Genomic DNA, 15,172 nt, shown 5'->3' on the forward strand with positions numbered 1-15,172 from the left:
ACCAAGGGGTCCCTCGAACGAGAAATTTCGGTTAATCCCCCAGACTCCTCGTAACTCTCGGTCAACTACAATCGTCGTCGGCAAAACCGTACGTTTCTGTCCAGCTCCGAAATTAACAGCACACCGCGGATCAACCGGACCCAAAACTCTCCCCAAGAGCGGCTCCTCGCCGCGATATTTCCAAAAATTCGCCCCCCTCTCTACAATTCCCCAAAAACTGACCCCTCCCCCCCCTTCTCACCGCACGCAAAACCCCCTCATCGCGCGCATCCTTCGAATCACCTTTTTTTATCGTTTATCTTGATTTTGTTTTCGTTTATTTAAAAAAATACTGAATTAACCAAGCTAAAATCACAGACTTGCTGGTGCCATCCCAGCGGGTTGTTTGTACAAATTCTTCCTGAAGGACCATCGCGTATATAATTACATCGCGTGTGCGCCTAACACGCGAACAAGTGACGCGCGTGTGTGTATGTATGCCCTATGGGAATCGCAGGTTACGTTTCTTTCCATTCCGTTAGTATCTTTCGTCCCGCTGTGCGCATGCGCGGTCGTAAGGCGCCCCCTTTAACCCCAAAAGTCTTGAAAGAACGAACGCTATTTCTCCTATGGCGCGTCTCGCCTCGCCACGTAACGCAAAACGAGAAACCACAGCTCTTCCCCTCTCTCTCTTTCTCTCTTCGGTTTCTACGACTCCCCCAACCCGGCGATCGTTCTCGATCGGCAAAAGAGACAATTAAGTGCCCCGCGGAAGCGCATCGTCTCTCTCGCTCGCGCCGCCACTCTTGTACGAACATCTCGAACGCGGGATCGTCCTCGCTAAGTCTCGATACAAGGTAACCGAAGGCAAGAAAATCAACTAAAATCGACCCTCGTCTCCACCCTGACAAAAGTCGATAAGAATTTACATACATTTTTGCTCGCTTCATAACTGAAGTTTCCCCACAAAGAAAAAAAATAAAATAAAATAAATAAAGCGAAAATTGTAAAACGAAAGAGTGACAAATTAGAAGATGTATAAGTACCCCAAACCTTGTATATTTACCGTATCGATGCATCTTTACTTGAATTTAATGCAAATCGACCCTCGTCTCCACCCTGACGAAAATCGATAAAAATTCACATACATTTTTGCTCGCTCCATAACTGGTTATCCCACAAAGACAAAAAAAAAATATAAAGCGAAAATCGTAAAATTAAAGAATGACAAATTAGAAGATGCATAAGTACCCCAAACCTTGTATATTTACCGTATCGATGCATCTTTACTTGAATTTACTGCAATATTAGATAATCATTTTCCATAATTTACCTCGGATGTCGAATGTGATATATTACGGGGACAATAGGCAACTGTAATGTCACTGCAATTTCCCGTGGCATCGAAATAACCAATTATCGAGTACGTTAATCTGCGCGAGTATATTTATCGGCGCACCCACGTGACCATCGGACGAGCGCGTGCGCGCGCACCCCCTCGGATTGCCCAGCGATAATTGCAATTATCAATGGAAAGAGAAAGAGCGGCCGAAGTCGAAGGCGAGATTGGCCAATCGAGAGCCGGGGTCGTTTGGGTGAAAGTCTCAATGTTAAACAGAGGTGGTGCAATCGCGTCTCATCCACGGAGAGGAGACTCGAGGCCGGTCGGACTTAACCTCCGACCCCGTGATCGGTTGACGAGCCGAGACAACGTCGGGATCAAGGAAAGAGCGACAATGAGCCTCCGACGCGGAGCCAACGGCCGTTCCTCGCCTTGATCTTCCCGTCGCTCGACACCAGGGGCAAAAATAAACGAGGAACTGCGCCTCGAATAGACCGGAACGTAACCTATGGAGAACCGAATATATAGATATCTCGATAGGTCGATAATAATCGACCAGGAGAGAGAAAAATGGCGCGTAAAGACGAACGTCACTTCGAGAATTGCGGTTTTATCCACGCGGAATTCGTACCAGAGGCCATACGTGCGAGAGAGAATACACGGAGAATACGCGGCTCTCTCTCTCTTTCTATTTTTCTCTTTCATATACAGGATGTACACGACTTATACAGAGAATGTATGTGCACGTACGCGCGCGAACGCGTATACGACACGGACTGCGTAAGTATATAATGCGCGCGAACGAGATATTAGGTCGATACGTAGATACCTGTACATTGGAGATCGCTTATATTGTCTCTTTACTTTTATTATTAGGGCCTGGACATGTAGTTGGATTCGAGGGAAACGTAAAAGGAACGTTTTGGGATAGACCCTGAATCGAAAGGAGATGAAAATTAACATTAAAAAGGAAGGAGTCCTTGTGCGGCGGTAATTCTTAAATCCGGGGTCGATACCTTATCGGCGATAGATGTGTCGCATCGCGAGATAGGAAACAATGAAAAGTGCCGACTCGTAAGTAGACACGTACGTGTCGTTTAATCGGGCTTCAAAGGTCTCGAAGTATCGACCGGCTGGATTATGAATTTTTAATAGTACCATAACCTACAGCTTTGCGATGCAACTAATGGACGCGGTTAATTCCGCAAGCAAGGAAATGAACCGCTGTAAGATAAACCGTTTCCGTTGACGTATGCCGCATCGTTTGTACACGTCCTCGAGTATTATACAAATGATAAATCCGCCGCGAAGACAAGGGGATCCATTAAGCGGCAAGTTTAGCTCCGAAAACTTCTGATAGTTCGAATTAGAAGAACCGGCATCAAAAGGTCGGCACCCTGGTGTAAAGAAGCCAAACGAATATTTTCTATTACAAATATATGACTTTAATTCGAACATCGTTACTTGACGCATATAATTATATCGGGATGGAACGAGGTCGCGGGTTTCTCGGTGTAGTTTCGCAAAGTCGAACGAACGTTTTCGTTTCCTCCCGAAATTCGCCAAAGTCCAGACCCTAATACGTGTCATCATCACAGACAAGGTTCCTAATCGCTAGGTACAGAGCCGTCGTTATTTTCCATTCCTTCTAATTTCCCGCAATCGAATGATAAAATAAAAATGAATCGCTTAAAGCACCCGCTTTACCCGCTGTCCGATAAGGCTCATATTCCCGGGGCATAGCTTCGCGAATGTGAGCCTTACAGCGAAGTAAATCTTGGACGTTGGTAAACGCTCCACTTTTTTTCAGGTACTTCTCTTCCTTTCGATCCGGATACACTCTGCCGACGTCACAAATTATGTGGCAACAAAATCGAGAAAGCCGTTTCGCACGAGATAACCTAACGCATGCATTGAGAGGAAAAAAAAAAAAGGACTACAAATATATCTTCTAATTAATATTTTCTGTATCTTGCCTCGGACTTGACCCTCTATACTTGGCATTTCAAATTTAAGGTGCACGTACGTTCCAAAGAGATTCAACGTTTTTCTGTTAAAAAAAGGCATTTCAAAGTCCCGTTCCTAGTTTCGCGCAACATCTCATCGGATTCAAGATTTCCATTATAGCGCTACGTTATTAAGAGTTGTCATTGAACTTTTTGAAAATTCAACTATTTTCATAAACCGCATCCCCTTTGACGTATCTCTATACTGACCGTTCCAGTCAGCGTTAATATATCATTCTCCTGTACATATACACAGACCGTACAATGAAAATATCTGTACCGAATACACGATGCGTTAAAAGAAATTGCCAGGAATGAATGTGCGGTTAAAATTGGACACGGTTGAATTCGTCGCTCGAGAAACACTAGTTCGTGACAATTCCAATCAAAACAGCTGTAAAGGAGGACAGAATACTTCAACGGTGCGTTTACGATGATCAACGCGCATCTCGTAGTGGATAAGGCGAGTTTTGAGTAGCTCAATATTCATTCCCGCGTCACTATCTGCCACTCTAAACCACGCTAAGTCGAGACGTAGAATGCGCGAACACTCTAGCAGGTTTTTATGCGGACCTTCGCGAGTTAATTATTTCTCGAAAACACGGAGACCTTATTGCCCGAGGATACTTGCCGGCATTACGCGACAATTTGTCCGATCGATCGCGCGATTCAAGGAGAGGCATTTCACCGACCCACATGGGAATAAATATATATATGAAAATGTATTTTTTGTATAGGACAAAAAAATATATATACGGAAATAGGTAACTTTTGGCCGTAACTACATCCCCGAAAATATATGTTTGTATATATACTTTGTATTTACTCGGCAATATATATTCCCGGATATATTTCACGGCCAAAGGATATGTATTTCCGTATATATATATTTTTTATATACAAAAATATATTTATTTCCATACGGGGAGGGTCAAACGAGGAGACTTCGAGACGAATTCTTCCCAACGGGTCCCGAAATTAGATTCGTCCTACGAACGACACTTTCTCCCTACGCCGATTAATCCCAGTTAGTCTCCGTACCGATCCCGCAACTGCAGCTCGTCCTCCTCTTCTTCGCCTTATTCCCGAAGAGAATCACAGATTTTTCAAAACATAATGTACAATATTTCGAGTATGCGCGCGCACGCGTCGGCTGACTTTTCTCGTCTATCCGCGTGTACAATCTGACGTACCGTCAACAATTTCCCCCGTACACTGCCTGCGACGTGTACCGTATCTTTACAAAAACGCACTAATTGTACCGGAAAGTTTACGTAAGACTATCAGTATGCGCAAAATCCACTTTTTTTCCCAAAAATACTGCCACTTTTACGGACGCGTTTTCCTCGCGACTCTTCGAAAGGTGCAACATATGCTTGTACACTGTGAAAACGATTTGTTCGATCGCAAAACAAATTTGAATGAAACTTATTTTTCTTTCTTTGTTGTACAGTCTAATAAGTATACTAGATTCAAATATATTTGACGATTGACCATACTTGTTGGATTTGAATTCAATAAACGTGTCATTATAACTTTTTTACTCCCTTTTCATGTAATGTTACGACTCACACCTCTGACTCTAATTACTTTACCCCATTAAAGTATTACCCATAATACCGTTCACCCCGAAGGACCTTGCGGAACCTCTAAATGTTGGAATCGAATAAATAATTTCTAAAGTTTAAATCCAAGGCACAAACAAATTGATCGAATATTTTAAAGAAATTGTTCCTGTAAATTAAGACAATTTCGTCAAACAATGCATTTTACTAAAATCAAATAAACGTTTTGTCGATTGATGGAAATAATTACTCCGCTTCGACAAAATCATTTTAAACATGCCTCTGTGTTTGGATAAAGTAAACCGTTTCCTCAGTGTGCGTAACGCGATGCGTGGCGACGGACAGGATTGTAATATTTTTGGAACTCGGGAATTTTCCGAATTTTCAGCTCGTTAAATTCGGCGAAACGTCGCCGGCAAGGTACACGTTGAAAAGCGTCGACAGTTTTGTACGCATACGACACGATGCGCGCGCGTGCACATATACATGTATATACCTACACACAACCCACATGAACGCACGCATGTGACACAGTAGAATCGCCTAAGTAATAGCGGCACGGCGACGACGAGAACGCGAAAACGAGGGCGACTTGGATCAATGAGGGATTCGCGAAATCAATTTCCGAGAAGTCCGAAGAGAAACACACACCTTTGGTCAAGGCTGAGTGACGACTGTGCAAACTGCCGTGGCCTGATTCCACGCACGGCAGAGTGCGTAAATAACCGAAGATCAAACGTACATTATCCGCCTCTTTTTTCTTTTCCTTTTCCCTCCTTTTTTGCATCCTTGAGAAATTTATATCGCCCCGTCCATTCATCGTTCCGCGAGGAACGAACCGAACCGCCTATATACCTTTGGGAAGTTAAAATTTGGCGAATCCTCTGTACATCCAATAATTTTAAGCCAAACTAGACTTCGTTATAATGTCCAACGCTTAAGATACGGCAATTACCCTCAGACGGAATTACTGGGATTTCCGAAAGTGTTACCAACGGAGAAAGCACGCAAAGACGGACGAAGCTTGGAACCGATCGCGAAAGAAGTTCTTTTTTTTAATCGTAATTGGTTACGCTTGTCCAATAGTGTCGTAAAACGTTTCATTACTTTTTAAGCGTTAACGCGTATTCGTAAGACTCGTGATGTGCCAGGTTCGCGATAGGTATTTAAAAGAAAGAAAAAAAAAATATTCACGGTGCGTTCCACTTCATCGAAAAGGGTTACGCGGTTGGTTTGTGCGTTTCGTTTCTCCGAGATACTTTCTCCGCGCGTAAGCGCCAGGTTTTGGGTAATTTCTCTTGTTGTTCGACCTACATTTTTTGCACATCGCCCACTAAACGACGAAAGTGGCCAATTTCAAGTAACGACATTTCATTTTCCACATTAATTTCTAGCCTCGACCGAAATTGTACATTTTTGCTGGTTCACGGCACCGAACCGAAGACCGTCTGAAATTATCCGAAAGTGTCGTTAAACGCGTCACCCAACGTAGGGAAAAATTGCCTGCAAAGTTGGACCACTCCCAGCTTTACACACGAGATAGAAATAAAATAAAGTGGAGAGAGAGGAACGAAAAAAAGAAAAAAAGAGCAAAGACCAATCGGCAAAGAGAAAGCGGAGAAGTCGCTCTCTCGGCGTCGTGTCGCCATCGCTTTCGCGTCTTCTCGTCACAGAGGGTACAGAGATCCGAAAACATCCTGGAACCTCTGCGAGAGATCGTATATTCTATGGTGAAAACGTTTTCCACGTATTCGGCACACGGAGCGACACGCAACGACGTCGAACGGAGTCTACGACAAACGTTCCGTTCCAAAAGCATGAGACAACGAAGTACTCGACATTCCATTTTTCCCATTAATCGTAATTCATTGTAAGCAATCGGTAGCCAACATAATCAGAATGGAACCATAAGTTATCGGTGCGTACAATTTTGGCCCTGGCCAATAATCATGGCCGATGCGTTTCAACAAATGCCAATTGAACAAAAAAAATTAATCGGAGACGTATCCTTTGTAATCCAAGGTATGCCAGAGATCAAGAATATCGACAGAGAATACCTTGATATCGAGTTCGATGCTACCGGAAGCATTTGCTCTAGGCTCATTGCCTTACGATCGACGACGAGCATCATTCGCAAAGCAACCGAGCATTAAATCACACAAACAATAGTCTTTATATATTCGGACAGCTACGAACGAACTCAAAATCATGGATATTTACAGATTTTACAGCGCTACGAGATCTCGTAACCAAATTATACACAATTTTCAAAGCTCGACAAACGTACTTTGCCAATTACGCGAGGTTACCTTAAGAGTTAAAGAAAGAAAAAAAATAAAGATCCTAGGGTGACTCGAATCCAGCGACGCGAATCGCACATATCTATCTTCTACGCGTTTCAAGATCACCGTTTATGTAAATTGAACCCTACCATATTTTACCATGTACTACCCGTACATTCGTCTCGCGCAAAGTAATCGCTCCGTGTGTAAAACGCATCCATCGACGAGGTCGTCTCATCTCCGAGTCCATCACAAAGGGGGGAGGGGAAAGAAAGGGCGAGGGTCCTTCAGGCTGGATTCGCTGGCGCGAGGAGCTCCGATGTTTCCGGTTTCCGCTGGCGACGTCGACGGGGGTTTGAGATCAATGGGGCCAGGCCTGGATCCGAAGTCGGTCCGCGTCGGTGGACGCGCCTTGACTCGGCCAATGGGAGCGCGTCTCTGCCGTCGGTGGCGTCGGTGGCGCTGGATGGCGCTGGATGGCGCTGGATGGCGCCACGCCGAGGCAGGCGGCCGCTTCGGGTCGCGGTCGCGAAGGTAGGTCACGTCGACGGAGTCGGGGCGAGGTCTCTCTCCTTCTCTCGTAGGTTAGGTCACGGCGAGGGATATTCAGCTGGACACGAAGGCGGCGATCTGCTCGCTGAACTGCGCGTGCTCGAGGATGAGGGAGTCCTTGCAGCTCTCGTACTGCTGCTGCTGCTGGGGCGGCACGGGGGGCTCCTCCGGCTCGGGCCCGATGCGCTCGTAGAGGACGCAGATGGAGCCGTTCTCGCCGATCCTGTAGGAGACCTCCGCGGGATCGATCCACATGGTGAGCTCGCTGGGGAAGAGCGAGTGGAGGACCGTGGGCAGCAGGCCCACGTTGGCGCCCGCCTGGGCGATCACCGGGTCCATCTTGCCGTTTATGCGGATGCACCGGTACCCGGAGCCCCGGTTGGGCCTGTCCGGGAACCAGTGGTCCCGGTACCGGTGGCGCAGCACCTCCGTCAGCGACGACTTGAACATCTCCAGCTGGCGGTCCGAGAGTTGGCCGGCCTGCAGCCGGAGCAGGTGCACCAGGAAGTCCGCCGCGGACACGATCTCCAGCCTCATGGCGACGACGGCGCCGGCGTGGCCGGCTCTACGAGTTTCTCGACTTGCCCCGCGTCGCGGACGCGCGATCGCTCCAGGCCCAACCCGAGCGTCTCCTCGAGCCTCGATGGCCCACGACAAGATGGCGGCGCCGCCGCGTCCCGCACCGTTCGGAACGTCCTTTCCGCTCCAGCGCGGAGGCGACTCGACCTCCGCCCGTCTCGGCAGCTTCTCGCGGGGGACCGGAAGCGCGACGCTCTCGCGATCTCTCGCGATCTCCGAGGAAGTGAGGACGAATCGACCGACTTCTGCCACCGTCGCGGACCCACCAGGCGCTACTCTCTCTCTCTCTCCGCCTTCTCGGTTCTGCGTCCCTCGCACACCCGGTGGCACCTTGCTTCTCCTCGATCCTGGTATAGCCGACTCTGGCCACCGAGGTGATCCGCCGCTTTCACGCTTGTTCTTCGCGCCCGCAAGGTCCGCAGACCGCACCCTGCCACTACCGATGACTTTCTAAACGGCACCCGGCCTCGCTTCCGACCAAGTAGGATCGTCTCTTTGTTCGAGCGAGACCGCGCCGCAGGGGAGGGGAGCGACCAATCGGACGCCGAGACGGAGTCGGGTGGCGAGCCAGCTGCGCGCTGCCGGCTGCGCGTCGGCCACGCCGCCGCCGAATGCGGGTCGACCGACGCGCGGCTACGACGCGCGGCAACACCGCGCGGCAGCGACCGACGCCGACCGACTCGTGTCGCGATGGCGGCCATCGACGCGTCGGCTCGCCTCGACTTTTTATGCTCCGGACCCAGTCGACGGAAATTAAGACGCGGAACGACTCGCGAGTCGTTTCCTATGTTGCTTTATGAGTCACTTTCAGACAGCTATGGAGAAATTCGGACGACGTTCCGAGTTGCCTCCGATCGTCCGATATACGATGCGGTGAAAATGTGGAATATCCCACAGTCAACCGAAATACGTTTCGAGTTCGTCCTGTTGGAGTTGGAAAGAACTCGTTTCATGGCAGGAACGAGGTTAGAACGGTAAACTGTGCTGCCTCAACGACGAAACAAACGGCTGCTTTACGTTCCAAGCTGAGGAAAGATGAAACTATGTTGAAAATAAGGCGAAACCTTCGAGATTAGGGAATCGGTTACATCTTGCGCGGTATTACGTTTCGCAAATCGGAAATCAGGATGTGAAAGTGGCCTCGAAGAGGTTTCGTTTATGAAATTTTTTTCGGAATTGGGTTTATCCAATCGTTTTAAACTTTACAACGTGAATATGGAGACCATAAGGAAGACCCTGATAGTCATGAAATTTCAATTTTTAAACAATTTGTTTATAGGTATTTTGCAAATTTTGTACAAAAAAATGAAATTTCACGAGGGCCAGGACCTTCTTTATAGACTCCATATTAACGTAGGTAAATTTGAAACGATTCAGTACAGTCTAGTTCAGAGAAAATGTTTCATGAACGATCGACCCCTCGGATGCCGCTTTCACATCCCCTTAAGGTGAAGTGAAACCCCTCTCAAGTCAGTCGATTCGAATAAGACACTTTTTTTTAAGGGCGTGGGATCGAACCATCTGAAACATTGACACATGACTCGCGAGCACCTAGGGATTATCCTGACACTTTCAAAATTTGAAATTTTACTAAAACATTTTTCAACTTAGCTCAGATTATTGTTCGAAATTTGATTATAGTACAATACCCAATATAATAACGAACGTCGACGAGGTAGGTATTTAGAAAAGTCTTGTTTACCGACGTTGATCAACTTCGTCCACGTGTCTCCTTCCTCTTAAGGGAAAGAACAGTTTAGTACTGACAGTTTATTTACGCGATCTTCATTCGCATATTGTTCATTCGTAGATTCATTACGAATCGACGCCTGCATTACTTCTCGCGTTCAACTTTCGGGAAAGTCGCTCTTCATTTCGATTTGATTTCATTCTCGATGGTGCCGCACGAAGTCCATAAGAATCTATTGTTTGACTACCCTCTGGGAGTATTTTTTTTTTTTTCCTTTAGTACTGTCAGTCTTTATTTACGCGATCTTTATTCGTGGATTCGTTACGAATCGACGCCTGTACTACTTCACACGTTCAACTTTCGGGAAAGTCGCTCTTCGTTTCGATTTGATTTCATTCTCGATGGTGCCGCGCGAAGTCCATGAGATTCTTTTGTTTGACTACCCTCTAGGATCGGGAGTTTCATTGGTTGTTTCTGACGTTCGGGGATTGGACAGCTGCACCGAAGCTCCCATGGCGGACCTCGAAAGGGGAGAAACGTGACCGAGTAATTGTCGGAGGCGAGACCGAACAAAAAGCCACGCTCCGCTACGACAACGAAACGAGATAGCATCTTGGCTATTATGCCACTATATTTTCCAAGTGGAACGAGGTTAGGACGAGTCGTAATTGGAGCTGGGAAAGCTATGATCGCTCGTCCCTTTTCGATAATTTTCCTTCCGTGAACTGAGAGACACAAAGACCGAATAAAAGAATGCAGAGTACCGAGCATAATGGCCGACGATATCCTCGCATAAAGTTCTAACCTCGACAAGTTACGTCAGGAACGATGAGAAATTCCTGGTAACTTATCGGTAATTTCTTGAAAGTTTTTTTTTCCCCGAGAAATTATGAGAACTTAAATATTTGCGACCTCTCGTTCGCTTCGTCGAACGACGTCGTTGGATTAATAAAATGTCGACCTTATTCTTGAAACGACGGATATAAAGTTTTATTTGGAATTCCTTCCAAAAATTTACATGGAATTCCATGTAAAGTTTTGCACGAATGCTTTTAACTGGCGGTAAATAAAACTATATTCAATAGTTTTTAGTAATATACATGCCTAACTTGAACTCCGAAGTGCATCGAAAAGAAATGTTAATTAAATGATGAAGCCTAAAGTATAAATACAAGAATTAACGTTCTCATAAATTCTCGATATTCTCGGTAACTTACTGGGTGTTTCAGTTACCTTCTCTAATTTTCTTACTTAGAACCTTCGAACTCTATCCTCGTGACGGAGTAATTGTAAGAAGCGAGATCGAATATGAAACTTCCCTGTTAAGATGGCAAGGTGAAGTTCCCGTCTCGGATGTTAACGCGACTATATTTTTTCCAGGTAAATCGAGGTTAGCTTATCGGAATGAGCGTGAGTAACGCCGACCAATTTTGATGACGCATTGATAAAAATACTTAATGCGAAGTAGAGAATTCAGGGTAAATCTTTTTGGACGTACGAACCAATCGAGAAGGTGGAAAAGATTCGGTGAAATTTACCTGACCGGTAATTCCCCCAGCCGAAATTTTATGACGGTCCGTATCAATAAACCTGACTCTCTTGCTCTATTTCTCTTTTCTGCTCTCTTCGAAATTAACCGTAAGTATTTTTTCTTGAGTACTTGATGCTGCGCACGTATGCTACGATATAATTCATATCAGACCACGTGAAAAAAAATTAAACAATTATGTCGTTCGGTGAAGCAATATATTAGCTCAATTCTGAAAACATTCTTGTCTTTTTTCCCGGAAAATATATGATATTATTCACAGATTAGAAATACGATCTTATTAAGGTGATGTGAATTCCAAAATCGGTACATATTGTTTATAACTTTTTTATGTCTTTTTTTTTTTTAATTTTATGATCGTTTGTATGTGTTTATTGCAGTGGCATTTTTGAGTCCGAGAAATATTCAACTAATATTAATAAAAATCTTATGAAATTATAATATTTTTATTAACGATGTAACAGTTGGGGCAAAAAAGTGAGGGAAAATTTAGTACGTAAGTATGTACATACAGTAACAAAGAAAAGGCGGCAATTGAGAAAACATTGTTTATTCACGATTCTCCTTATCGTTCGATATTTCTAGCATGGTATCGCGACCCGTTACATATCGTGCACTTAAAGTATTGCACATTTGCTGCAAACTTTGACATAGTCGAGGAGAGTCACTGAACGTACATATATCTGGAGCATGTGACATTATGAAACAACGCGATATCACAATTTTAATTCCAGTACGCACAAGCATGTGCATATCCGTAATGAAAAGTATGTACGAACTGAAACGTGGCACTTACAATCTCTTGTGCTCTGTCTGGTGTAGTTCTTACATAGGTACATATATGTAGCTTTTTATGATTCAGCTTATGGTTCGATCGCGGATGTTCTGCCGTTAGTTCACGTAGTATTAATCGTACGTCGAACTCACTCTTTGTACAGAGTATACTGCAGCAAAAGCGAAAAACCAACCTTGTATTTTATGGAGCCCATACGGTTGTACTAACCTCGGATTTGCGATGTTTCCCTCGTAGACGTGAAAAAATCTCTTTACATATTTATGCCATTAAGCCATGGAAGCGTTAAAATGCCGGTAAGTTGGTAGCGATAAGCAACGCCGTGTTTCTCATATTTTTAGAATTGTCGGCTGATGTCATTGAGAGACCTTCGCCAGGAGAAGTATGAAAAAGTCACGCACTCCCGTCATAGTTGGTATTGGATTAACGATGGATAATAAGTAGAAAAATGCAGAAGCGAAAATTGAAGCATAGCGTTATAGTGGTCAGTACTTCCAAAGTTAGGTAGTAGTAGGAACGAAGTTATAGTGGTCCAGTAAGGATATAATATTTACCGTTGAAAAGAATTGATCGATCGAAGGTTTTTGTTTAAATTCACAGAATGTCGCAGTTTCGTCCTGACTTGCCGTTTCCATTTCCTCGTCGTCTTTTTACACTCATCTTTAGATTTTTCTATGAGCATTTGCTTCAACTTCTCTTCGAACTTTGCATTAGACACTTTAATGTTTATTCAATAAATTTAGACCACACCAAACTTAGCTCATTACTTTAAGTGAAGTAATTAATAATTATACGGAATATACTTGAAGCACGGACGATGACAGTAAAACTAAGTCAGCGCGACGCCAAGAGCTTGTCAGTCATTTTAACAATCGAAAACATATTGACAAATGATAAACAACTTTATTTTAAAATCTATACACAGCGATGCAAAGCTCAATAGAATTTAAATATGCCATATTTTCAAAATGATAAAAAGCAACATACTGTATTAAGAAAGATAAAAGTGGACTGAAAAAGTTTACCCTCCAACATAGTTTTTGTAGCAAGCAGCAACAAAGCATATTAAGTACCAACAAAAGTATGGGACATAATTAGGAATGTATGATAAAATTAAAAATGATAAGTAAAAAGCAACAAATCTATGAAACATTGGTTAATTTACCCCGTAGGACGACTCTACATCGTTCGTTCACGTTCATTGAGCGTCGAACATTCTCACCGTCACGCATGTCACTTTTACAAAGATCACTTAGGGAAAAAAAAAAAAAAAAAACATGGAAGAAAATCTCGGTCAATTATGAAAGTCGATTTCGGGGCTGAGCTCAAGGTGCAGCATGACGAAAGGGTGCCTTACAACTTTGTGCCCCATTTCAGGATCGGCCCTAGAAAAACAAGAATTGCGCCGTGAATTCGTTTCGCTGCGGTACTCTTTTGCAACGTACAACACTTCCAGTGGAAATCGTGCACAGCCCCCAATCTTCTCTGAATGGAAAACCCAATCCAAACCCTCCAAATTAAATAAATTAAATAAAATCAAGAAATGCGGCCAATTTCGCCCTCGCTTTCAGCCTGAATTTCGGAACCGCTCCAAATCGAACCATTCCTTTTAAGTAAAACGTCATAAGTAAACGGGGTTACGCAACCACCGCATGTTCCGCATGTAAATTACCAGTTACACGTTGATTGTAGTTTATATATAAACTTCAAACGGCCTGTTTACGTGGGAAGGAACTTTTCCTGTTTATGTGGCGGTTCGAATGGGTACACTGCGCTCGTAGAGCCCGTCCGGGGTGCCATTACGTGACTGCGTTAATTACTACATATTTGTACAAAACAGGTATATACCGCTCGTTTCTCTACCTATGTACCGTATTTATCGAAAATTATTGTTTCAATTAGAAGCCACTCCATATGGCTTTAGATTGCCGGAAATGACCGTAGGTATGCCTATTAACGAGTACAACGTAAAGACTTACCTGGATCCGGAACGGTTTATCGGTTGGTCTTTATTAGCGAGTGATTAACAACGAACTAACCATAATCGGTTACGTTACGACTGTCGACGCTTGATCCATAATTTCTCATTTCTTTTTTAGACAGAAAGCTGTGAGCGACACGAAGTTAGCCCTTTTTTTTGTTTCTTATACGTACTCAAATTCACGCAGGTATATAGAGAGAGCATTTTGCGGTTACAGGAATTACTGCGCGTTATGCTTCTCCAGAAATCTGTTTGCCTCCGGTATTGCGCACATCATTGATAACGGGCTGACTAAAATTTCCGTTCCGAATGCGTACGTGCGGACGGTAATTTGAGGTTTCTGGTTTAGACATTCTTATGAGCGGTCGGTATTAGGTCTCTATGAAACTTTTCTCCGAAATAAATATACCGAAACGTTTCAAACCTTACAATGTGAATATGGAGGGTATCTACCTAAGGAAGAACGCGAAGCTCGTGAAATTTAATTTTTCACAAAAAAAAATGACTGGTTCTAGGCTAAAGAACAAAAAATTTTGTTTGAAGAAGTGAAGTGTACCGTATAAAGTTGTACTTATCTCGGACAAGAACCAAGAAACATATTCTTATTCCAAAAAATGAAATTTCACGGCCAGCGCGTTCTTCCTTAGAGCCTCCATAATCACGTGTTAAAGTTTTAGATAATATGGCGCACCCAGTTTGGAGAAAAGTTTTATAAATATTTGGACTTTTTGGTACGTATATATCACAGTTTCGTATCATCTTAAGAATCAGAGAATGGCACGGAAACAACGGATCGCCGATCGTCTAGCCTACGCATATCGATAATGTCGATTTGCATTTGCAAACGGGTTTAT

At 44.2% G+C, this 15,172-nt stretch overlaps 2 protein-coding genes across 4 annotated transcripts in view; both read right to left on the bottom strand.

Moving 5' to 3' along the window:
- The window catches only part of LOC105700680 (inositol-pentakisphosphate 2-kinase), a 79,288-nt gene that overhangs the window by 26,148 nt on the left and 37,968 nt on the right, over positions 1-15,172 (bottom strand). The gene's annotated exons all lie outside the window — the stretch shown is intronic.
- Positions 1,996-8,779, bottom strand: LOC105700681 (protein BTG2-like). The gene has a single exon (XM_012426754.2). It carries the CDS (start codon positions 8,261-8,263, stop codon positions 7,781-7,783), a length of 483 nt encoding a protein of 160 aa, XP_012282177.1. The 5' UTR covers positions 8,264-8,779; the 3' UTR covers positions 1,996-7,780.

This window comes from Orussus abietinus, unplaced genomic scaffold (assembly GCF_000612105.2).
Source record: "Orussus abietinus isolate OABI.00-Male unplaced genomic scaffold, Oabi_2.0 scaffold139, whole genome shotgun sequence".
NCBI lineage: Eukaryota > Metazoa > Arthropoda > Insecta > Hymenoptera > Orussidae > Orussus > Orussus abietinus.